Genomic DNA, 26,744 nt, shown 5'->3' on the forward strand with positions numbered 1-26,744 from the left:
TCTATTTCCCATGCTGTCACTGACAGGTAGCAAAACAAACCCACCTTGTCTTACAACACTCTGAGAGTGAAGCTACCAATTCTGTATCTTCTCTGTGCTTTGGGCCATCTGTTTCTCCAAAGAAGGTATGTGTTGGTGGCCTGGAATTAGTAGCTGCTTAGCCTACAATCCTAAGCATGCCTACTCTAAGTCCTGCTGAATTCAGTCCTGCTGAACTCCCAGGTCAGTGGAGTTAGGATTGCAAGCTTATTCCAAAACCACTCCACGAGTCAAGTATGTCAGCAGAACCATCTAAACCCTGTCACCCTTCCTGGTGTGTCCTGCTAAAAGGCCTTCAGAAATTACTGAGGGAAGCAATGGCATTGATACATGGTGTGGTGGGAAGGAAGGAGGGGTGAAGAAACAAACTTCCAGGCCCCAGGCCTCTCTGATTCCTAAAACAGGTCAATTGGAACCAATGGGAAAATGTCACCTAAGCAACAGCAGCCACCTGGAGAAGCAACGGGCATGAGAAATTAATAGCTGCTCACAATGCTTCTTAGCTAATATTCCTACCCCGTTTACTTGAAACATGGACACTCATGAATATTTGCCAGGAAATAATGCTCTTAAGAATGTCAAGCCCAAATAAAATTAAGGCATCTCTCACCTGCAGAAAGCCCTCTCTACCAATTCCCCGTGGTGCCTGAAATGCCTCCCATAAAACTTCCCCTGCCCCCACTATTTTGATTTGGGGGTGGCTCAGTTTGCAAAGCCAAATTCTGCATGATGTCACTGAGAGTTTGTCCATCACTAATAACTTACTTGTAGGTAATTCAGGTGTGATAAATAGAATAATAGTGCATCTGAGTTGGTTATATATTCAGGTTTTACTTTTCAAGAATCAGCCAAAGACGTGGTCCTTTATTAAAGAAACCTTGGCTATCCCAGAGTTAGTTGCATTATGTTGGCAGTCAAGATCCTCTAGATTTACATAAATCAAATAGGCTTCTAAAGAGAGCTTAGTGTAAATTACTGTATAGTTTACAGAGAATAGGGTTAGTGGTCTACCCCTCTTGTTTCACGTCTGGGAATGATGCCCAGAGTGCTGTCAAAATCGAACTCAAGCATCAACGATGTGTCATAAATTGTATGCTACTCAGAAGTGAGCCTTTGACATGAAAAAGGAGGTTATCATTTTGTAATAGGAATATCGATATTGATTTCTTTAAACTCATTGATCAATCGTATTTCTACATAAAGCTGGAGAAAGGTTGGGCTGGAGAGAGAAATGCCACACTATCTGTCATAAATGCATTGGCAAGAACCAATTGGAGAGACCACAGGAGATTAGTGTTCCATGTCTACTTCACATGACAAATAATTTAGAAAGTACTTCCTCTCATAGAGGGAGGCTCTGCTAATACAGAAAGATGTCAGCATGCTAACAGGTTCTTAATAGGCAATTAAAGGCAGGCCTATGCTTATAGTAAGTGCCTCTTGTGGTACCAGTTAATTAGCATGATAAAATCCTCATTTTGTTTCATGCTTCCTGATGGTTCTTTCGTTTGTATTCATGAGAGAAAAGGCATGGTAATTTACCCCTGTGAATGCTAGCGATAATTAAAAATGCAGAAAGTGATTTGACCCTTATCCACAATAAGGCTCAGGTGCAACAAAACCCATAGGAAGAAGAAGAGCTACTGCACCTTAATGAACTACAGACAGTTTAACATCACAGCCAACAACAGTGAAGTACTCATGGCTGGGGCAGGAAGAACAACTTGACAGTTTTTATTAGGCCTTTTCTGACCTTCCATAATATGAACACGACAGGGGGCATTGCATTGAATGTTAAAACTACATTCTCTCACAACTGATCATATATATATGAATGATATTAAGGCCCTCATTTAATTATATGCAAGTATCTGTAAGCAAATCCTGATGGGCTTTCTTCTGGTAAGGTAAAGGTAAAGGGACCCCTGATCATTAGGTCCAGTCGTGACCGACTCTGGGGTTGCAGCGCTCATCTCGCTTTATTGGCCGAGGGAGCTGGCGTACAGCTTCTGGGTCATGTGGCCAGCATGACTAAGCCACTTCTGGCGAACCAGAGCAGCACACGGAAACGCCGTTTACCTTTCCACCGGAGTGGTAGCTATTTATCTACTTGCACTTGGACGTGCTTTCGAAATCCTAGGTTGGCAGGAACAGGGACCGAGCAACGAGAGCTCACCCCGTCGCAGGGATTCAAACTGCCGACCTTCTGATCAGCAAGTCCTAGGCTCTGTGGTTTAACCCACAGCTCCACCTGCATCCCTACTTGCAAAAACTGGTGAGGATGTGCAAAAACGGAGCACTAAATGTGCATGTGCAGACACTCTTAACCATTTCACAATTCCAAACTGGCCCTGGGTTGCCATTCCCCCTTCCTTCTTCTTACTACACACTCTTACATGAAGGCACGTGTTTACTGAATCCACGGTGTATGAAAAGGGGTAAAAATCAAACCACTACCCATGGAGTACTTAAATAAGCTTACTATATAAACAAGTCCTTTCCTTTTTATCAAAAAACCTATTTGTAGATTATTATCAATACACACATCCAAACATAGCATAATAAATAGAAGCGCTTTTGGAGAAGTTCACAGTGCAATCCAATGCATGTCTACTCAACAGCAAATATTGAGTTTAATTAAACTTCCTTCCAGGTAAGGGGGTACAGCTGCCTTCACCAACTAAGTGCACTTCCGGTGTTTTGGACCACAACTTCCGTCAGTGTGGGCTGGAGCTGTATTCCAAAAAATCTGGAGAGAACCCAGCTGGCAACGGCTGTTGTATAGGATTGCAACCATATATTGCAATCCAATACACACTTATCTTGGGAGTAGGTCCCAGTGAACTCAAACAGCAATTACTGAGCTGAGTGATTAGCCAAGCACAGGACTGCACCATTAGTCTCCTTTTGCTAATCATTGCCCTGCAACCAATAAAGCTAATAATGTTCGCTTTATTCCTTTAAAATTATCATATTACAGAAACAACCTGAGGTTTTATAGCATGACAGTACAGTATTCAAGCACGTGTTTGGTTACCAGTTTTCTACAACTCTGGGTGTGTGTTTTTTGCATGTTTGTGACACTCTCTTTGATTGTGTTAATAATTTAAAATTTGTTTTCCTCCCCTCCTCAGTATAAAACTGCCCACTTCTACTTCATGCTTATTACTTCACAGTGAAAGGGGAGGAGGATGAAGGATAGTGAAACACATGGTGGGAGGAGAAAGTGAGAATGGCAATTTCAGGGAACATGAACAAACCACCAATCAACAAGATGAAACACTGTGCGTGTGTTTTCTGCATTCCTTCAACACGTTAACAGAATAAGAAAAACGATAGCTAGAGCCTTACCTGTTGGACATGCAATGGAGCTCTCACAGCCAGTATGCTTGGTAGACACAGTGGGAGAATATTCAGCTTCCTCATGAGTGCTATCCTTTGAGTATGACTCTGTTTGCTCTTAGTAACACAGACCAAGTGCTCCTTGTTTAGTTAATAGAAGTGACTGCATGATCTGATATTTTAAGTAGCCATTTCCCCAAAGTTCTTTGTCAGAAAGTCCCATAATGTCCTTCAGTAGAAACCAATTATTGACAGTCTAATCCTAACTTCGTTTCTCCACCCACCATGTAGAAAAGTAGGGGGGAAATTATCAAAGATATAATTTGATTCAGGTTTTATTTGAAGCCCAATCTATCAAATCTGTCCTTTCTTGGGTGGGGGGGATTTCAAACCAAAATACAGTCATCCTTTGAAATTCACACTTATTTGAATTTTGCTATGCAGTTTGCCAACCAAATATTGGTACAAAAATGCATGTGCTGGGGAAAGATGTGCATAAAAACGAACATATTGGTGAAATTAAATCGATGGGCAAATGCTTGCAAAAATGAATGCATCTGTCACAATTGCATATGAACTGTGTTTATTAGGAAAAATTCACACTAAAATGCTGATGAATTTTCATGTATTGGGAAAATGAGAAACTGAGAGAACTGAAATAGACAGATTATTCCCTCCCTGATCAAAATCATAATGATATATGTTCCCAGCTACGTGTAACCAACAAAGCTCTCCAATATTACTCCAAAATGTGCACATCAGTGCAAAAAAATATATAAAAATAAATTAAAAACCTGCATCTTTGGCTATTTTCTCCTCACATTTTTATATTTTTATTTTAAAGGTAGAGGAAAAGAAAGAAAATTAATATATGCACAGGGGTAATCCCTGGGGTTCTGTAGCTAGCATAGAGTTCTCAAACTATCAGTACTTTCCACGCCTTTGTCCTCCTTCATTTAATTATGCTTCTGTTGAATAATGGAAAGAAGCAGTTGGACTAGGCCATCCCAGTTGGGAACAAGTATGTTTAGGGTTCTGAATAGCTAGTTCCTATGAGTGGTAGCATTCTCATTCTTATTCTTATTATAAAGTATATGAGTGGATATTTTAAAATTATTATTATTATTCATAAAAGCCCAGTCCAAACTTGTTTATAAAGTGTGTGTGTGTGTGTAAGAATATTTGAAGGGGAAATGTTGTAAAATAATAAATATGTAAAAGCCCATGTAATTAAGCATTCATGAAAGCAAAATTACTTAATCGAATGCTGGTGCTCAGGAGGAAACTTGTAAAAAAACATTTGATAACAATGAATATTTTTCCAGTTGGAGAAAAAATTCTGATAAGTCTCTCAGTAGATTCCCTGTTTCTCTCCTTGACCTTTTCCTATTAAGTGACAGAGACGCAGGGGTTTCTTTGGGAGGGAAGAAAGCTTTGTTTCCTACTCTTAGCAGTCCTTGTTACGCACTAACAGAATCTTGACAGCTGGGGATCTAACTGAAACATTTTTTGTGAATGGTAAAGTAGGATGGGATGACAGCCATGGTAAAGTTCCTCACATGACATGCTTTCAAGCACAGTGTAAGGAGTAATGGAGAGGACATGGACCTTCATAGATGCATAGGCTGCAAACCATTTAATGCCAACTTCAACCAACTGAGCATTCTCCTTGGGAAAAAAAGTCAAGGTGAAGCTACTAGGTATACCAAGAGATATGAAGGTGCTACCACTGCATATCTTTCTTACTCTTATTCTGACCTCACGTAAGAGGCACAGGAACAGGAGGAATCCCCATATCCACTGTCAAGAAGATGTGTGAAGGGAAACAAGGAAGCATTGCTCTATGCATCCTCGCTAAGTATTCATGTTTCTGTTGCAAACAAAAAAAATCAAGCATCTGTCATAACAAAATAGCAGGTCTGGAAAACTTTGTGGTTTTTGCAGTTTTAATTTAACCAGAGAAAGTACTAGGTTTGGGGTGTTCGGGGCTATTGCTTTGGGAACTGAGGGTTGCTCTAAGCATCAGCATTGCTTGCCTAGGGGGTTCCTTGCTAATTGTCTGTGCCTTTGTAAATAAACAAGATGCTGCAACAGGCCTGAAAAGCTCCCCTGGACCTTCTTGCTCAGGCTTGCTCAACTGGATGCCCTCCTGAGGTTGTTGGACTACAACTCCCATCATCTCTGACCACTGCTCATGCTGGCTGGGGCTGATGGAAGCTATAGTCCAGCAACATTGTGAGGGCATCTTGTTGGGGAAGGCTCACTATTCAGGAGAGGCATGAAACGCAAGATAGTAGGATGATCAATCTGAGTATTTATAAACTCCTCCCCATTCAAGAACATAATTTGTTCTTTAATGTATAACCCCGCTCAAAGAATGGATACCAATGAAATATCAGACAAAGCAGTCACAGTTATGGCCCAAACTACTTCTTTATTTATTGTCACAATAAAACAAATTTGTTGTAGTGGAGAAGTGCATACAGTACCTGTTATTAAAACTGCCTCTAAGGATATTTTCCCATGAAAGCGGAAAGCTACTGAAATACATTTTCAGTTCTTCCCATTCCCTGGATGCTCGTCTGTGAAGCTGGGAAATATAACATTTCATTTGCCCCTGGAGAAATCTTTCACACACATTACATTCATATATAGAGCCATCTCAAATCCTCCCCAAGCTTCAAAATCTACAAAATCCCAAAGCATTTTCTTAAAGCGAACTGAAAAGAAGAAACAGTTTCTAAAATAGCAATGGAAAGAATGTTAATTTCTTTTAAATATATATTTATAGAGAGAGAGAGAACAAATGAAACTTGAGGGGAAACTTACTGGCGTTACAGTTTATCCTGATACAGTCTAGATGGGGAAAAATAAATGAAAGATGAAATTGCATCCTTCAAGGTAACAGCTGCAGACATCCAAAAACAATCAGTCCACCCTTCCGGGGACAGACACACGCAAAGAGATGTGGCCATTTTATATTTATATACATTCTGTACAAACTTAGGAATGGCTGCATAGCTACAGTATATTCTACAGAAATATCAGAACCATGTATCTAACCCAGAACTGTGTGTATGTCTCTGTGCATATGAGTGTATGTATGTGCAAAAGAAAAGAAAAAAAGAACAGAACAGAAAAAGAGAGAGAGAGAGAGAGAAAGAAAGAAAAAAATATACTATATACCACTATGTGGCAAGTCGGGAAAAGAGTGCATTGAATATTATCTAGTGATTCTAATCAATAACTGCTAATAGCTGATATGTCACTTAGGAACATATATTCTCCTTCAAAATGCCAGTCTTTTCCCCATTACATATAAATATATATATATATTAAAAACCTTCTAGGATTCTTTTAAGAAGGGCAACCTTTACACTACTTTTTTTGAATTACCCATGTGTCACTGCATAAATACAACACCTACCCAACAGTATACCTACAGTTCTGGCTTGGAAAAATCTGCTGGTGCAATACTTAACCCTTTCCACCACTGCTAAGAACAGGTCTGTTCCCTTTGCAATAACCCAAAATTCTTTGGGAGAAAAAAAAATGTGTGCCATCACTGTTCTCTAAGATGAGGAAAGGGTTAACATACTGCCCCTTGTTCCCTATCATAAAATGGCCACTTGCAAACAGCTAACCGCACGAACGCCCAGCCCAGATTTCAGTTCAGTTTAGAGGATTGGGGTCTTTTTTTATTTGGGGTGGGGGGCAGTTGCTACAAAGACAGCCAGCCAGCCAGTTCTTCAGAGCCCTGTCTCACCTTTCTGTCTGAATGTTAGGACTGAATGATGCACCTACAACATTCAGGAAGAAGGTGAAATAGGCAGTGCAGAGGAAGGTCTGGTCATCTTTGCCAACTCTTTATGCTTCACTCAGATGTTTCAGATAGTACAAATGGATAAAAACAAAGAAGGAAAAAGAACCAAGGTAATCCTGAAAACATGTTTTGCTTTTGGTAAAGTATCCCAAAGGCTGTGTACACATGAGCAGCTTAAACTGCAGCTAGGTCACTCTTTTTCTGAATTCAAATTGAAGCTGGTTTTGCGGGAAATGCGTTAAAATGTAGGCTATATTAATAAAATAAAAAAAAACAGGATGCAGGACAGATAGTGAATTTGACTGGAGGGCTCTTAATTCTTAAGGTCACGAGCCACTGTTTACAGTCCCAGCAATCCAGACTATATCATGTTATGTGTGGTATGTATATATAATGTTGGATAGCCAGAAACTTGGACAGTGGAGGATGCTGTATGTTTCAAGAATGCATGAAATAGAGTGGATGGTGCTACCTACTCTGTGCTTAGGGGAACAACTTAATACCCAATGAAAAGGACAGTCCTTTATATTAATGAGAAAAAAATGTAATTTTTATTTTGGAAAAAGGTGGGAGGAAAAGATGACAAGGAATCTGAGTGATCAGGAATAAACTAATCAGGAGCAGTGAAGCTGTAGAGAGTCTGTTTCCCAGCAGATCTTCTCGTAAGAAAATATGGGTTTGGTTTCGTGCGATTAGGTTTGTCATGTGTCGTCAACCGCAACAGAAAAGTGGGAGCAAACAGTCCTTGAGCATTTGGTACGATCACCACACAGAGGTGGCTATATCCCTTTTGCAGATGTGTGCTGGTGGCGTGAGATATCAACATAGATAAAAGCTGCTTCTATAAACAAAAATCTTCCCAAAGCTGGGGGAGAGGAGGAGGATGGGAAGGGGAGAGAGAGAGAGAGATTATCTCTGAGCTCAAATGCTTGTGCTTGGACATCCAGCTAAATAAAACTTTAGTGCGGTAAGAATGAATTTGGGAAAGCCTTAGGCTTGTATACACAGTTTAGCAGTTTAACATCTGAATCCTAACTGTTGTTAATCTCAACTATGGTTAGTTAAAACTATTCAACTATGGTTAGTTAAAACTATTCAACTATGGTTTGTTAAAACAATTCAGGTTCAGAAACCATAGTTTGAAGCTGACCGGTTTCAAATAAACCATAATTAACCACATTTTGCTAGGTTTGGACAAGATGAGAAGCTAGGGTTGATCTAAAATTGAAGCGGAAACTTCCAAACTCTTCTTCATGCCTGTGCAGGAAGTGGGGGCAGGGAGAATACAACACCCTGAGGCCACCTTTGTTTTCATCATGCTAAACTATGGTTTAACATGATGTCTGAACTAAGCCAATGTTATGGTTATTAAAAATGGGTTTTAAACTGGAGTAAAAAGAATAGGCTGATAACACATTAATTCCATTTAAGGAACTTGTTTGAAGTTGCAGAAACTGCTTAGGATTCCCTCACCAACTGTTCTGTTATTATCAGCCTTTTCCTACCTCTTTTGGGTATTATGAACAGATTTACTTTGTTTAAGTCTGACATTCTGTCCCTAGCTGTCATTCCTGATCGTCTGCAAAATGGAGCAAGTGCTACTTTCCCTTCCATTTTTGGGATTCTCTGGTCATTCTTCATTGCAATTTCCATTGTTTGCTCTGACTTATAAAACATCTCTGTTAGGTTTATACAACTGAGATTATACCTATCAAGGTGTGCTATTAGCAAAAGTGACAGCGCAGAGGGAGGTGGCAGCATACACAAATTAAGAGATGGATGTCAGCAAAAATTTTGATATTACAAATGTTATCAATTCTATTATAATTTTTATAATAAGTAGCCACATAAGACTTCCTTCGGGGAAATGAAGGTACATACATCATAGGGCTTCAGCAGAGAAGATAGCTGGCCCATGAATCAATCAAGCTTGGAGATATATATATGAAAGAAACATAAATGAATGGCTGTCAAATCCAAGGTGTCACTAGTATTGCTCAAAAGGATGATGCTTAGCACAGTGTGAGATTGGGAGGTGGAGATGACTGACCACACTTCCCCGAAGGAGTCTGAGTCAAGACAAGCTGGCCATAGGTCCTGCCCCATGGCAGAAGCTTGACCGCAGTCCAGCAGGAGGGAAAGTATGGGAGGAGGGATGGAGAAGTTGAATGATCTTAAAACATGGGCCTGTGGCACTACTGCAGTGCCAGCCAACCAAACCAGAATGCTGAATATGAAGGTGGCTGTTTCTTCACGAGCGGCCATTCCTCATTCTCTCAGCACATGCTTTAACCTGCAGGGTTAATTCTGGGGCATGTGGCTCACTGAAGTCTCTCTCTTTCTCTCCTCCCCTCCTTCTTCACCTCCTCCCTCCCTCCCTCCTCCTTTCTCAACAGAGAAGTGACATCTCTCATATTTGGTTATCTACTCTTTACAAAGTCAAGGGTCCAATATGTTGTGAGGTGTGTTGTTAAGACAGAAAGAATGCTGCCCAAAGCTCCCATTTTGGGAAAGTCTAACTACTCCTTAAGTAAGCAGCATATAGCTACAAGAGACTCTCTTCCCCCCTCTCCTCCAAATCAACCTAAACCTTCCTCTCTGTTTTATTTTTTGCTCAAAGGTGTGGTGCAGGTGAGAAGGATATGCCAGCCCCTGCAGGCTGCTCTGTACACTCTGTTCGAAGGGCTGTTTGCTGTGCGGGCCGCAGGCTTCAGGCCTTTGAAGGGTTGAATACCATCTTTTGATATACCATGACGGATGGGGTGTAAAGAAGCTTTTACGACTTGGATACACAGCATAAAGAGATCACAGAAAAGACCTTAATAAACAGACAACCTTTTAAGAGAAACCAAATGGAATTAAAATGTGAGGGGGACGGGGAGCAAGCACAAGAATATTTTATACCATTCAAAACAGTTTTTGCCAATATGTATTTATGGCACATCAGATTATTCATATTCCAGCTATGTGATTTCCAGATTGGTTTTTTTTTTACTTACTTGTAGTTTTTGACCATCTGTTAATTATGAGAAGGCTACATCTATGATGTTGAACCTGTTGTGGCTCTTCAGATTTTGCTGGACTTCTAACTCCCGTCCATCCCAGCCAGTAAGGCCAGTGGTGTGGGATGATAGGAGCTGTAGTTCAATGGCATCCTGACTCAAAAACCTCTCAGAACTCTCTACATCATAATTACATCATAATGGTCCAAAGAACTATAATCCAAAGTATTGGTGTTTGAACTACCTGAGATAGTAAACTCTGTTCTTTTTTAGAAGGTCTAATATTTTATTTGTGTCTTCAAATCTATTGTATTTTTGGCTATTTATTATGGAAGAGTATTTGTTTCAGAACCCAACTGATATCTGAAACCTTTGCAGATCTTCACTATTGCATAATTGAGCTAATGCTCTGGAAGTCACCTTCAGAGCCCTGCTAGACTGAAGCTCCTTTTCTGCAGCAAAGCTAGAGTGATGCTGCAGTTATTGCAGGTAAGAAAGTTTTGGCTTATTGGAGCTTCTTTGTCCACTAAACTTCAGACAGAAGTCTCCCTTAGGATTTTTCATGCAGTGCATTTAGCATGAAATCTTAACTAAAAGTCTGCACAATACAATCCTACATTGAGACCATCTCCAACCATGTTGAATGAGAAGTGCTGAAATAAATATGTGTGCATCCACTACCAACTCCGGTTCCTAACCCTCTCCCCTGCAAATTTCCATTATGTCTGAAGCTTTTTTAGATGAGTAAGATCATGTAAGACTACTCCCAAACAACGTGTATACATTCATGATCTTGTGAAATTGTTAGGGAAGTCCTGAAAGGAGGACTGAAGGTTAAGCACTGGCATCTCAGTCAGTTGCATTATGAGGCTGGGTTTCCTTTTATGAGCAATGGTGACCTCATGCAATATCACATTTGCCAAGCTATGACCTGTTCAGCAGAAAAGCTTATAGTGGTTATGAACATAGTAACATCTGGGGTTTTAAGACATCCTCTCAAGTGAGGCCCTCAGAGCATGCAGCAGCAACATCCACAGCTATGGCTCGTGACTTCTCTTTGAGGCAGGAAAGTATAATCAACAAGATGTAATCATTTTCACTTTCCATTAGTGACAGAGGAAAGAATATTGCCTATGCCAGGCCCTCCATCTCTTAATAATTGCTACCTTCTGCCAATGGCAGAAAATGAAGGCATTTGTTTTCTGGGAAACAAAAACGAAGCTTTTTGATTTCTAGAAAACACTTTATATGAATATGAAATATCATCAGTGAATGGACTGAGAAAAGGGCACAGAAATTGCCTGGTTACAGCAGTGTCAGAGGAGAAAGCAGCAACATACTGAAATTTCCCTTTCAGTACTTTAGAGTGGATGACACTGAAGGAACAGGGAGACTTTGAGCCTAGAGGAGTGAACAGAGGTGGCGTCTCCTGTGCTCCTTGTATTGTTTGGGGACTGGGGGTATTTTCTTTATGAGCAAACGCAGTATATTGTTCGTTGTTTTGGGGGCTGGATGTAAAAAGGTGCTACACATCATTCTAATGCAATTTAATACAAGCATGCAAATATTAGGGGAAAGGATTAATATCCCCCTGTTCTGCAATCCAAATAAGTTTCTGTATCTAAAATTGTTTACATGCATACCTTGCCTTGGGTAGGTGGGTGGCAGGCAATCTCTCTGAATATATTCCTCCATTTAATTAGCACGTATTCATTTATATCTGAAATTCATTCCCTAGTTGTCAGCTTATTTTTTAAAAAATGTTGTACAATATTTGGTAGCATAAGTCCTGAAAATTAACAACCCTACTTCCTATATGAACCTAAAAGTCATTGGGCGATAAGAGGAATGCTTGAAATATAAAACACTGGCATCTTAAAAACACTGTAGCTATACAGACCCTTCCCTCTATGCCTTTGTCATTTTTTGTCAAACACTTTTGACTGTTTTGAATAGTAATAGAGAGGCTGGATCAAATGAGGATGTGATTGATCAAAAGATGGACTAAATAGCATGTCTTACATAAAGCTAACCAGTTCAGGAACAAGAAAGGAAACTTAAAAAACAAAAACCAGACTTAAAAATCACATTACCCATAACCAGGAATTAACATAAAATCACCATGCAATGGTCACTGGAGAAATTATTTCTCCACCATTAATACTGTTACAGAATACATCAGCAACTACTTATAATTCAGTTAAACCAAACCGGGGGGTGGGGGAGCAGGGAAGGGGGAGACGGACAAGAAAACAAAACAAGCTCAAAACTGAAAGCCGGAGGTGGAGGGGGGGGGATTTCTGTACAATACCTAGATTGACCATGAGTTTGACACGGCCTCCATCCAGCTCTAGCCGCAGGGTATCGGCTGAATCACGGGATGTGGTGGCCATCAGGAGCCCGTAAGCCCTCTGAGACATGAAGCGGAAGGACACATCCTCTGCCTCTGTGTGCATGACCATCGGCATAATGATCTTCATGTACATGCTGCCATCATAACTCAGAATCGATGCCTCTGAAAAAACAAAGAAAAGGAAAATAAAAATTAATCGCTATCAGCTCTGTGCCCTCCAGATCTTGAACACACCACAGATACATTGCTTCACTCTGCATTACTATAGGCAAGTGGCCACGAGATCTTTAATAGGAAGTATTGTTGTATTGAGCTTATCGTGTTGCACACCAAAAACAACATGGAGGCTAGATCAGTGATAGCAACAAAGCTTCCATTTTCTCCACAAATTGGTTCCAATATAGCATATGCTACCCATTCTACCTGCCTCAGGTGTTAAAGATCTGCTTTCCTACAAATCAAGCTAATCTCTGCAGTTGGTCAATAGTAATGGCTTATTTAATATGGGAAGGAAAAAGGAGTGTAGGGGTGAGGTTTTGGGGGGAGGGATAGGAAAACATTTTGTAGCAGTATTTGAACAGAACATTGCTATAGTGGGTGGTTCTTCTTCTTCATCATCTTCTTCTTCAAACACATTTACTCAAAAATTACAAAAATTACAATAGAGCTTTGTCCACTGCCATAATATCACAGAATGATCACTCCAATCCTCAATCCCTCACCACGGTCATGTTGACTCACCAAATATCTTCAATAGGAACTCAACTACAAATCTGATTTACTAGACAGTTCACTTGTCTAGTGGATGGTTCTTTGAAAAATATTTTAAAGTGATGTTTTTGTTTTATTTATTTAAAAATTTTTTTACTTCCATGAGCTTTGGAGTGAAGGGAAGTTAAAATTCAGATAAAACATCTCATTATTCTCATGCTTAGTGTGAGGACAGGAAGTTGAGACAAATTAACCTATGATGCCACGTGCATCTTAGGACATATTGCACACATAACCTAGACCTAACAATCACTAGTTTTCCAGTGGAAAGGTTTGCTAACTAAAGGTAATAGAGATTACTTAAGGTGTGAAGACACTCCATTGACTTTTGATATATACTTCTGCTCCAGCAGGACATTTCCCTTCCACTCATGGCCATCTGCTGCCAACTGCTCTGTGTGAAGGCATCCAGGAGAAATACAGTAGCAGGTTAAGACAACATTAAGTGCCTACTCTGGAGCCAAGTGAACTGTCCCTCTCTCTCTGGTCTCTGGGTCACATACTACCAACTGTCCTGCAGAAAGAAATCCAGGAGAGAGAGAGGCTGTGGAAGACAAGCCTAGGAACTTGTTCTTGCTCCATCTGCACTGTTCCCTACTCTGCTGCAGGGCCACATCCATCGTCAGCTGCCCTGTAGGACAAATTCCTAGAGAGAGGAGGAGGGAGGTGACAATGATGCTTGGAGCTTGTCTTGCCCCAGTTCTGGGTAGTTTTGGTTTATGTGCATGGGTTGGTTGGTTTTAAAAAATGTAGCTCTACATTTTATAAAAAAATATGGAGCATTTGAAATATTATATTACAAATAAAATTGAAAATACAAGGCATTAAAAATAAATTATAAACATTATGAGTTGTTTTCAGGGCACCCCTCTAAAAGTGGGACAACTCCCCCACTGATCTCCAAGTTGAGTTAGCACCTGCTTTTGGTCAAATTCACTAAGGTATGTGTTATTGCATGGAGTAATTGCACCCACACCCTGAATACTGAGATGATGCATACATATTGAATAAGCTCTGTCCCCGTGTTTCTTAGCATTAACACAAAGATTTGCAACGTAAACAAACAGCTGTGTGGGTACTGGCTGAGGCATGCCTGCAATTGTAAGTACGGTATGTATATCAGTACTATGGTGTTTTGCTGACACTTACACACAGCCATCAAAATTCTAGTCGCCAAACATATTGCCTATCAATTTTAGTTTCTCTCAGTTTCTCATTATTCAAAACTAAAGTGCAATTCTCTATATTTCCACATTAGTTTGCAGTTTGTTTAAAAAAGAAATCCTCATGAAAATTCGCCAGCATTTCAATGTGAATTTCTCCTAATTTACATAATTTTGTATGCAGTTTTGCCAAACATACACATCTGTGCAAAGCAGTGTTCCCTAAATAAATCCATATTTATTTTTACTTATATATGCATTTTTATGAACACCTGGTTGGAGAACTGCATTGCAAAATTCAGAGAAGTGAAAATTTGGAAGGATGGCTGTGTTTTGATTCATGTATTGTACGGGAACATGTGTGTTAGGTAGCTTTGTTTTAAAATGTGAACTGAACTGAATTATAGCCAATTGAACTGATGTGTAAAATGTGCAGACACAGTAGCCTCCTCAGATACACACAAACTATTGCCCCTCTTCATCTACACACCATTTGCCATGAGTGCAAACCAGCTGTGGGTCACAGAAGAAAAGCTGTGCTCCCTTTTCACAAGGTGTTGCTGCAGAGAAGCAAAGCACAGCATGCTAAATGCAATTCCAATCGCTTTCACTTCTGCACTCCCAATACTGCTGCTTCCAGCTGCTAGTAGAACAAAATGTACTCTATATTATACACACACTTACTGGCTGCATGTAAAGAAACACAGTCGCGCACACCTCCCTGCTCTTGCTGTGGACTGTATTAGGAAGTGAAGTCGAGCATGAAATGGCTCTTTTTGACACCTTCAGCTCGAATGTGCCCTGCCTGAAACTGTCTGTGCCACTGTCTGGGCATGTGTGTAGAGCTGGCAAGTATCAGTGCATGTGGTGCCAGTGAGCATGGGGATTAATCGGCAATAAGAGGACCCAAATCCTTCCTTTCTTTCTTTCTTTCTTTCTTTCTTTCTTTCTTTCTTTCTTTCTTTCTTTCCTATTTACAGATAGATAAATGGCACGGTGAAAGCCATTTTGCTGCTTCGGAGATCTGAAAACATTGGCAGCCCTTCGAAACCTGTGAATGGTATTGATAGGGGAGATGTGGTTCCACTCTTTGCTTAAGATGTACGGTACGGTATATTGATTGGTTCAGGAGGGATAGCATGTGGGTTATATACAGCATTCATTGTTGCCAGAGATGTGTACAGATGGTGTTGCTAGATGTAGTGTGGGGTAATGGTAGAGTGTTAGACTAGGACCTGGGAGACCAGGGTTCAAATCTCCTCTCAGCCATGAAGCTCACTGGGTGACCTACCTCACAGGGTTGTTGGTTGTGCTAACAGTTAAACTCCTTAGGCTGCATTACACTTTGATTTACAGTTTAAACATAGTCATGGCTTCTCCCAAATAATAATGAGGAAAAGTACATTCTGCAACAAAACAGACTTTCTATAGGAGTTCTTTTTCATCCGAGTGCCCCCAGGACCTTGGTACTCTTATGTAGTTAAGTAGGAAGGAAAGGACTATTGTTCATAAGCATTTCACACAGTCTGCTACAACTATCATTACAGTTCATTTTAAAGTTCCAAGTATATATTTGCAAAGCAAGAAAAGAATTGTTTTCATAATGTATGATTGAGGCTGCATTCAGAGAGTTGTTAGGAGATCCCCTCTCAGAGCTACATTTTTCAGAGTGATTTAACAACCAACCCCTCTCACCCAGGGAATTCTGGGAACTGTAGCTCTGTGAGGGGAATCAGAGTTTTTTAAACAACTTTCAGCACTCTTAACAAACAGCAGTTCCCAGGATTCTTTGGGGGTATCCATGATAGTGATATGAGTGCTTTAAATGTATAGTGTAGATGGGCCTAAGATGGTAAAATTAGACAAACTCCCTGGAAAAGAAAGAAGCTGGGATAATGGATCAACAGCCAATACAGTCGTACCTTGAAAGTCAAACGGAATCCATTCCAGAAGTCAGTTCGGCTTCCAAAATGTTCGGAAACTGAAGCACGGCTTCTGATTGGCCGCAGGAAGCTCCTGCAGCCAATCAGAAGCCCCGTTGGACGTTCGGCTTCCAAAAATAGTTCGCAAACTGGAACAGTCACTTCTGGGGTCGGGAGCCAAAACGTTCGAGAACTAAGCTGTTCGAAAATCAAGGTACGACTGTATTCAAACAGCTGTATTGTCATTAAATATATCATACAGTTCAAACAATAAATGATATTTTAATTTAAATTTTTCATATCAACAGACTTCGATCATATTATAATTTGAATTGTATAGTACTTTCAGGTAGATGAACTGGAAGGGAGTTTGGACTCTGAAGGAGCAGGGGGACCTTCTGGGTGCATTCCTTTCATTTAAAGCTCAAGTGATCTCTGTAGCACCAAGTGCCTTCCATCAGCTTCACCTGGTGGCCCAGAAGTGACCCTATCTGGACAGAGATAGCCTAACTACTGTTGTGTATACTCTGATAACCTCTAGGTTAGATTACTGCAAAAAGTTATATGTAGGGCTGCCTCTGAAGACAGTTTAGAAGCTTCAGCTATTGCAGAACTCAGCTGCCACATTGCTCACTGTGCAATTTGAGCATATTACACCAATCCTGGTCTGATTGCACTGGCTGCCAGTTAGTTTCTGGGCCCAACTTAAAGTGCCACTTTTGACCTATAAAGCCTTAAACAGCTCAGGACCACAATACCTCAAGGACCACCTCTCCCTATATAAACTGACTTGAACGTTGTGATAATCATCTGAGGCCCTTCTTTGTGTGCCCCTCCATGAGAGGTTCAGAGGATGGCAAGATGACAAGGGTCTTTTCTGCAGTGGCACTCCCATTTGTGGACTGCTTTCCCCATGGAAACTTGCCTGGCGCCTTTTTACATATTTTTAGGTGGCAGACAAAACATTCCTTTTCTCCCAGGTCTTTGGCTAGTTAAACAATCTGTAGCCTTTTAAACTGTGGTGCTGTTTGTTACTATGTTGTGAAATTTTGTGTTTTTATACTGTAAACTGTCATGTGATCCTTGAATGATGAAGGGCTGTTTAGAAGAGAGAGAGAGAGAGAGAGAGAGAGAGAGAGAGAGAGAGAGAGAGAGAAATATAAAACCACACATTCTCTGATATCTCCTGGTTGGTGTTGATGGATTCTACTCCAGTGTCTTCTTCAGAAAATCAGTGTCTAGAGCTCATGTATGGCAGCAGACAGAGGAGGGAGAAGAACAGACAGCAATTCAACCACAGAATATCATGGCTAGCAAGCTAACTGGTGAAAGGATGAACAAGGCTGTTTTACCCTGTGCTAAGACATAACACATGTAATTATGGCACAGGTGTCCATAGTTAATTAGTGGAAGCATTAGCAGTATCTTCATTATTTCATCAGACTGCTCAATTTTGCTGGAAGCCCATAAATGACCCATCACTCCACAAAAGAAGAAAACAGGGTGGGGAGTGGAGATAGCCAAACAATGTGGATAAATAGAACAAGGGTAGCCAACGTGGTGCCCATGTTGTAGTCCAACCTCTGTAGGGCTGACTAAAGCTGAATTGGCTGAATGGCAGAAGGAGCATCTGTAGAAATGTCTAGCATCTCCCTCATCTGTAGAAATCAGTAGTTTTGGGTTGAGTCTCATGGAACTTTGAGTAAAAAGATAAACTGAGTCTTTTCATGTGCTTCTGTTTAACAGTTATGGCTGGTGGCTGTCTGTTTTCATAAAAAGAGCATAGAAAAGAAGACAAAAGGAAGGAAGAATTTATATAAACAAGGTATCAAATGCATTCCCTGGTTTTTTGCAAGTCTACCATTATCCTCATTGGCTTGACCTTAAAGTCAAAACCCTGTAAGATTCGGTAGCTATAACTAGTAAGAACAGCATCAGCACTTGTAAACCTGCTTTGGGACAAAATATGGTGTTCCTCTTTTAGATATTAAACTATCTATTTTTCTAAAATCCCTATATCTACAGCAAAAGGGGAATATTATTAAATTGTTAGAACTTGGCATTATTCCTTTCAGGGCTGTGCTCATGGGGGCAGGTGGGGGGAAGCAGACCAGAAAGGAAGGTTCAAAAACATTAGGAAAGGCCGTGGAAACATTTGCAGATGGAGGAAACGGTTGCTGGTAAATGTTATTACTAGCCCAGAGACGTGGGGAGCAGGAGACTGTAGCCTTGCTGAATCTTGGCAGGCACATGAGGGAGCCAAAAGGGAGCATTAGAGCTCCTCCTGAAGCCTGCTCCAAATGTCAATCTAACATTTGCAGAAGTGCGCAGAACTGTTTTGAGAAGAAATATTGGACGAGAAGGTCAAGGCTGGAAAACTTGTACAAAGTCAGCAAGCCAAATGAGAAGAACACATGGGCTGAAATTGTGCTTTGAGAATCCATTCCTTCTTCCATAACTGTGGGACACGTGTATAAAGATGTATTTAAGATGCAGGCAAAGGGCTTTCTCATCAGGTCGATTCTGATACAGCATGCTTCCGAATACCAGCTGCTGTGAATCACAGGTGGGCAGGGTGCTATTGCACTCATGCTCTGCTTGCATGCTTCCCAGGGGCATCTGGTTGGCCACTTGACAAAGTGGAAAGGCATTTAGAAGAGGGGTAAGTCTCAGAAGGTCGGTGGTTCGAATCCCCTTGACGGGGTGAGCTCCTATTGCTTGGTCCCTGCTCCTGCCAACCCAGCAGTTCGAAAGCACATCAAAGTGCAAGCAGATAAATAGGTACCACTCTGGCGGGAAGGTAAACGGTGTTTCTGTGCGCTGCTCTGGTTTGCCAGAAGTGGCTTAGTCATGCTGGCCACATGACTCGGAAGCTGTACCCCGGCTCCCTCGGCCAATATAGCGAGATGAGTGCCACAACCCCAAAGTTGGCCATGACTGGACCTAATGGTCAGGGGTCTCTTTACCTTTACTTAAGTCTCCACTGCCTGGCCTACCATGCCATGCCCCCCACCACACCCCAAAAACCTTCAGGGGACCTAATCCAGCCTTGGCTGAGCTGGCTTCTGCTGAGCTGGCTGAGCCCCAGTTGAGCCAGGACAGGGCACTTACACCTGCGCACCTCCAGGATGGGAGACTCACCTGACTCAGACATAGATCTGCCTATTCCAGACACGAACCTGCCCACTCATCCTGGGCAATCTTGGCTTTGGATTGTTCCCTATGAAATCTTATGAATTTAATAGCCTTAGGACAGCTCAAGCTACCAATAAAGAGCTATTTGTGGCTTTGCATGATTGAACAAATAATGTAACGAAGCACAACAAACCTTGTGACCCATGAGTGAAATGCTACATTTGTATTTGCCAGAAGAAATTCAGAAGCAGGAGAAAGACAGAGATTATTAAATTTGCCTTAAATGAAAAAGCCCTGCTTGTAAACTAGTGATTTTTTTTTTTAAGTCTGACAAATAAATCAGCTTTTGGGAAGTGTTATGGAGCAGAGCAGGCAGCAATTAGGCAGATAATGACAGCATTGCTAGCTTGGGGGGGGGGGGAGTACAGTATACCATTTAATTTGGTGTTCCAAGTTGCACCTTCCAAACTTAAAAATACAAGTTCAACTATATGGTGTTTATAACACCAGGAGGTGGGAGGAGGGTTCTGCACATCCCTTTCTTACCCCATCAAAGTACTGCCACTTTTCTCTTGCATAACTTTTGTAAAGCTGTAAAATTGCCGGGTGGCGACTGTCTCAAAGCACTTCAGACAAATGGCAATATTACTCTACAGAAGGGTATCATCAATAGGATAGTAAGTTGGGCCCACTGCGGCTTCTAATCAGCTCATCAATAGTGATGTGATGACTCTTTTTCTCCTTAAGTACAAGGCCAATTTGTTTCACGGCATTATTGCGAGGAGAATTGAAAGAGAGGAAGAGACGTCTATTTTCTGCAGGCCAGACCTGGCAAAAAGGCAAAGGATGAGATGCACACACACCCCTCCTGCAACTGCCCACAACTGGCCCTTGAATATTACTTCAACACTGGCAGGAGAGCAGCATCCTCCATTGCAGCTGAGGGCAGCAGGTTAGCCGAGGGACCATGGGGCAAACCACCCACAATGCTTTCTCCTGCAACACCTGAGCATCACTCCCTACCCTCGCCCCCGCAAGAGTTTCTGCCACCTGAATCAGCCACCTCACTCTGCCTTATGGTAGGGCCAGCCCTGCCAGAGGCTAACAGTGCAATGCGGGCAGTGGTAAAAGATGATCAGCAGCAAATATATATGGCTTTCACGTATAAAATGGGAAACTTCCCCCAAAATGAATATTTTGGGCAGAAGATAATGGGTCCCGTCATCAGAAGCCCTGTGCAAGGACTTCTGCTTGTGCAATGGGCTTACCCTACTGCCCTCCCTCACCTACTGCAACTTACTTAGGGAGGTGGGTCTGAAGAACCTATGCAACAGCTCATGGGAGGAGGGAGGAGAAGGGGAATCATTCCAACTGGCCAGCTGAAATGCTTGCCCTGACGGAATGATCGCCTTAGTGCAAACACTGAATTCTTCGTAAAGCAATCCTTTCCTCTTGGTGTGCCACAGTCAGAGCCTCCCACCAGGGAAAGTCTCCCACTGCAGGTGTCAGTCCAGTAATGAAGAGACATGTTCATCACTTTGTAACGCCTTGCATATGCTGGATCCTAGATTGCCTCTGAGCATGTGCAGTGAGTATTTCTACCAATATTATGTGGCTGTAGAAAACCTAGATAAGGCAAGAATTTGGGAGAAGAGTACATTGGTACCTTGGGTTAAGAACTTAATTCGTTCTGGAGGTCCGTTCTTAACCTGAAAGTGGTCTTAACCTGAGGTACCACTTTAGCTAATGGGGCCTCCTGCTGCTGCCGCATCACCACCATGCGATTTCTATTCTTATCCTGAAGCAAAGTTCTTAACCCGAGGTACTATTTCTGGGTTAGCGGAGTCTCTAACCTGAAGCATCTGTAACCCGAGGTACCACTGTATTTAGGGAAGAATGTTCAACTCCAAAGTGTGTTTCAGCCTCCTTACCAGGCTTTATAGAAAGTAAGCACTAACTACAGCATTTGCTAAACAGATAAGAGCCACCAGATTCACATTGGAGGCAATATGTAGTACAGGGGTTAGCAACAACGCAGCACCTGGCCCTTAAGAAAATAATACACACACACCTCTTGCTTACTTATTTCTTTTAATACCCAGATTTGGTTGCTAATCCCTATGAAAATAACATTTGGTTTACCCCTATGTGAAACCCATACTTATAGATCATCGCCGAAGGGGTTAAGATGGGAGGGAATTCCTTTTCTATTGCAACCTTGATGTGGCGAAGAATTGGATCAGAACACAGTTATCCCTCCGTTTTCACATTTCTCTGAATTTTGTAATACAATTATTGGCTCCCCTCCTCAGTGCTATACAGAGCACCCCCACATTTACAAAGAGTTTCCTTGGGAATGAAATGTATGAAGTGCAATAACATAATGACTATGTAAGTTACGTATGTTGTGTAATGTTACCACAGAGGACAGAGAGACCAATGACATCCTTTTTGCCATAAGACAAAGTGCAGTAGAACGGAAGCAGTGATGTATACAGAGCAGAAGCGGACACAGCGCCTTCTAACACCCCTAGGTGGGACTGACTACCTACAACATAGTGTTACTACAGAACTTCCGGGGAAATGGTACTTGTTGGCTGACTAAGCATGATTAACATTACATTGTTCTAAATTTCTTTTTTCTCTTTTATCACTTTCATTTTCTTAATTGGTAGGGCTACATTATTTATTTAGCAAGCAACTCTGGTTCATTTATTCCATCAGGAGGCTGCATTTAAAACAAAAAAAGATAAATCATGACCCACCCATGCATTTAGAATTTAACCGCAGGAATAACTCAGATGCATTGGCCGATTAATTTCATACTAACAGAGAGTGGCTTGTGGAATCCAGGCAGCAACACCAGGATAAAATCTTTCCGGTTTGAAGAATGCATGCAAGAAGAAGAAGAAGAAGAAGAAGAGTATAACTGTCCAACCCCACATTCAAGTGAGAAACTTGGCTTCATTACTCCAGCCCTCCTAGCCAGTTATTATGTTGCAGACTAGGGCCCCAATCCATGTCTAGTCACTTACTTAATGAACTTGTGGCCTTGGGTGGGGGTGCACATCTATATCAGATGTGTCCATAAAGTTCAATATGGACCAGATGAGCATCACAATCCACACTGGGCCCCCAGGAGAATTGGAGATTCTCTAATGTGCCTAATGTATGCCGGGGTACAGCTTTTCTTCTAAACTTTCAGGTGTGGATTGGAATCCCCCTAACTGCCACTCACCCTTGTACAAGAGGTTTGTGCTCACATGCTGGAATATTTGTCCTTCTTTCCTTAGCTATCTGACCCTTGTGCCATCTTGCAAACGTGTTTCAAGAGTCCCTCAATTATCAAAAGTAATTCCCCATGTACTGGGGGTGAGTGGGAGGAAAAACAGAACTTTTTTGGCTCACAGAACTTTTTTTCATAATCATCTGGCTCCTGGAATGAAACCAAATGCCCATATAACGGAGGAAATCTAACACAGTAATTCCGTGGAAGTTAAAACACATCTGGGTCCAGCCAGTACTTGGATGGTGGACCACATGAGAAACCTACAATGCTGGAAGAAAGGAGGGGTATAGATGCAAATAAATATTAGCTAGATTCTGACATCCATTAATTTATTGGGTTTAGAGGGGTTTCCCTCCCCTCAAACTTTTAATGCTATGTATATTTGATTCTGTTTCTGAAATCAGTACAGTGGTACCTCTGGTTACGTACTTAATTCGTTCCAGAGGTCCATTCTTAACCTGAAACTGTTCTTAACCCGAAGCACCACTTTAGCTAATGGGGCCTCCTGCTGCCACCGCACGATTTCTGTTCTCATCCTGAAGCAAAGTTCTTAACCCGAGGTACTATTTCTAGGTTAGCGGAGTCTGTAACCTGAAGCATATGTAACCCGAGGTACCACTGTAGTTAAAATTTTCTTCCACCTACCTAGAGTCTTGTTCATCAATCATAGACCTAAACTATTTCACACCAGCTCCTTGGTGCTTTTGTAAAAGTAGCCCAGGGAGCTCATTATGTCAAGCACACTATATATTATATTGTCTTTTTTTGATAGTGTACATTTTGCTAGAATGATCCTGATGGTTTTTCACCATAGTTTCGCTGAGAGTCCCAGATGCCACTTTGACATTGCATATTTTAAACAGACAGGAGACAGCATTTGGGCTTATTATCTTGACAAAGGTCAGCTGGTAAAACTGTTAGGGCTCTGTTCCTCTTTAGTGTCGTGCAATTCCAGCATTGTTGCCGAGCTGATAAATAAATTCAATCAAGTTTCTGCACAAAAGAAGCTCTGACAGACAAAGAAAGGAGAGGTCTGTGCACGGCGTTTCATAAGGGCAATCAACGATTTTATCTCTCTAATGCAAAAGCATTAGCAAGGATTTTACCCTTGAGTGCCTTAACCTCAAGAGCATTCATTTTACCAGATCTGCCTCTATAGCCTCAAAGTGGCAGGACTCCATTGAAAGCACAGCATTAGGAACATTGATTACAAGAAATGGTAAACAAAAGGATGTTGCAGTGCTCTTAAGGGCCACTCATGGGGTGTTTTCAAAAATGGTTACATTAAAAGCCACCCCTTCTTGAAAACCAGCAAGCAAAATTACATTGTCAGAGGCTTAGTGCTGTCCAGCTGGCCATAGATAAGACTCCAGGCTCCCAGCCAGTTCCCAACAATTGATTTATTTGACAAAGTTCAAACGTACATCTCCAGCGTTTCCATTAGCGTCCTTCCCCTTGTGCGCAGTTGCTCCCTCTAATCTTACTTCCTCCTTTTCCGCACCCAGCATGCAAGTCTGCGAAAACTCCTCCCCTTACTTCCTCTGTGTACAGCATGACTTGTCCCAGGCTCATCCTCCTCCCCCCCCCCCTACGTCAGACTGACTGTCAGACGACAAGCTGCTGATAATCTCTTTAGGCTCTCTATAACTGCTCTCTATAACTCTATAACTTCTGTCCTGTCATCTTTTCCCGTTTGCCTCTCCCTGACATACATGAAGCCTGAAATCTTTCACTCCTCTACAACAGGCGCTGGATTTGGCAGATTTAATACAACGATTATTACGACTATCAAGATTATTGCCTGCTGGATCAGACTGGTGATAAATCTAGTTCAGCATCCTGTTCTCACAGCGGCCAACCAGATGTCCACGGAAAGCCTGCAAGAAGGATCTGAGCTCAACTCAGCCCACCTCTGATTCCTAACAACTTGAATTCAGAAGCACAATGCCTCCAACATTGGTGGATGAAAATAGCTATCAGGGTTAGCAGCCACAGATAGCCTTAGATGATGATGATGATGATGATGATGATGATGACGATGATGATTAAATTTTGTACATTAATATAATACAAATATACAGTGGTACCTCGGGTTACATACACTTCAGGTTACATACACTTCAGGTTACAGACTCCGCTAACCTCAGGTTAAGAACTTTGCTTCAGGATGAGAACAGAAATCATGCAGCAGCGGCGCAGTGGCAGCGGGAGGCCCCATTAGCTAAAGTGGTGCTTCAGGTTAAGAACAGTTTCAGGTTAAGAACAGACCTCCAGAACGAATTAAGTTCTTAACCTGAGGTACCACTGTATAAATTTATTAATGATTATGATGATCAAGAATATATCTTGCCTTACTTAAAAAAAAAAGGCAACTTAGAGAACAATTATTTTCATGGGGCATGAAATCAGCAGGGGGAGGACAGCACTTTGTTATCATATTAGTGCCAGCACTGTGGTTTTTTTTGGGGGGGGGGGTCTGGGCAAGCAGCCCTGAGTTGAACTACTTCCTCCTCAACCTTGTTGCCGCTGCTCATGTGCTTGTGCCCTTCCTCTAGGCCCAATCTTCATGGCTGCCAAGAGCGTAAGGGAAAGGCAAGTGTTGGCTGCTGGTCCTTCTCCTTGTACTTCTCCCTGCTTCCTCACCCAGAAAGTGCAGTCAAAGAAGCAGCAGGGCCCATGGGTAGGCACCGCAGTGCCACCCCCCCCAACAATGGCAACCCTTGATTCCAGTTTGCAAAACCCTGGCTTAAACCACAGAGGAAACTGAAGCTGATTTCTTACTTAACCCTGCTACTTGGATTCCAAAGGCAAAGTGGGAGAAAGGGGCTGGAAGGGAGGTGGAGAGAATCCTGCATCTCTAAAGCACTCTTTATGCACAAGCTTCAAAACGACACAGCAAACACTGCAGTTCCACGCTATGCTATGGTCTAGTATCTAGTAATTTTCACAACCTGAGTGTAAATGCAACACAGGAAGATGTCCAGGAGGAGCTCAAGCCGCTCCTCAGAACTGCTTGTGCCCCCTTTGGAAGAATCAGTTCATACTTCATGAATCACAGGACTTAAAGAGACTGGATCATTGGTCCTATATCCTGCCTCAAACAAGGGGCTTCCCTGTCTGCATTCAAGCTTGAGACTCTCTCTCTCTCCCTCTCTGAATTCAGTGCATTCTACCAGGTGTGACCTTTCCAAACAGTGGCGGCAGCTGTGCTTTTGCATCCACGTTCCATATCGGACAACATCTCCAGCCCATCCATCAAAATGTCCAAGTGGTGATTGCATATCTTCATATGGAGAGGGAGTCAATTAAGGGTGAGTCATTAATGTGAAATCATTCCACTTCTCCCAAAATGAATAGAAGTGAATTGGCACAGCGTTGGGCCAGTGCCCACTTCTCAGTTGGGCAGGAGTAGATCAGAGTGGAAGCACAGAGACAGAGTGAACTCATTTCATAGATAGAATCTCCAAGCCCAATATGGTAATTTCAAAATTTGGAAATAATTTCTTATGACAAATGAATCCACTTCTTCCCAGCCATTTTCTCATCAAGGCATTTCACTTCATCAATGCCAACAGTAACTGCTTGCCTTGGCAAAAAATCCCCCCAAAAACCTGAAGGCAACAGAAGAAGAGAGAGAGAGAGAGAAGAATCAAGAACCAAGATGGGGCAATGCCAACTCTGAAATGGGACTCCTGACACTTTGTGACCTAGAGAGGCAATGGAGCTTGGCTCCAGCAAATGAGCTCAGGGAATTCAATAGGAGAGAAGAGAGATATGACGTTCAAGGCTGGTTCACACATTTACACAGAGGCAAAGCTGGGTTTACTTCCAAGTATACACTCTACAGAACGGGCAGCCAACTATTAGTCTCTGATAAGTAAGACCTGTATGGTGTGCATGTTTTT

General features: G+C 41.8%; 1 protein-coding gene and 1 long non-coding RNA gene across 28 annotated transcripts in view; one reads left to right on the forward strand and one right to left on the reverse strand.

Moving 5' to 3' along the window:
- NRXN3 (neurexin 3) overlaps positions 1-26,744 on the reverse strand; it is a 1,227,884-nt gene that overhangs the window by 789,683 nt on the left and 411,457 nt on the right. For 22 of the 24 annotated variants that reach the window (XM_080973879.1, XM_080973871.1, XM_080973878.1 and 19 more), the window contains 2 exons: positions 12,518-12,721; positions 6,211-6,237 (listed from right to left, as the gene is read on the reverse strand). In XM_080973879.1, the coding sequence (XP_080830005.1) occupies positions 6,211-6,237; positions 12,518-12,721 (231 nt within the window). The remainder of the gene's footprint in view (positions 1-6,210; positions 6,238-12,517; positions 12,722-26,744) is intronic. The other 2 variants (XM_080973889.1, XM_080973867.1) reach the window with 1 other exon arrangement.
- LOC308459258 overlaps positions 8,282-26,744 on the forward strand; it is a 31,706-nt gene continuing 13,243 nt past the window's right edge. The window contains exons 1-6 of one of the 4 annotated variants that reach the window (XR_013977946.1): positions 8,301-11,276; positions 15,478-15,599; positions 18,162-18,240; positions 20,298-20,502; positions 21,017-21,138; positions 26,003-26,150. This is a non-coding gene — a long non-coding RNA (uncharacterized lncRNA). Of the gene's footprint in view, positions 11,277-15,477; positions 15,600-18,161; positions 18,241-18,736; positions 18,911-20,297; positions 20,503-21,016; positions 21,139-21,974; positions 22,301-26,002; positions 26,151-26,744 lie in introns of those variants that run through there. The other 3 variants (XR_013977947.1, XR_013977945.1, XR_013977948.1) reach the window with 3 other exon arrangements.

The sequence above is a fragment of the Podarcis pityusensis genome, assembly GCF_964106645.2.
Source record: "Podarcis pityusensis genome assembly, chromosome: 1".
NCBI lineage: Eukaryota > Metazoa > Chordata > Lepidosauria > Squamata > Lacertidae > Podarcis > Podarcis pityusensis.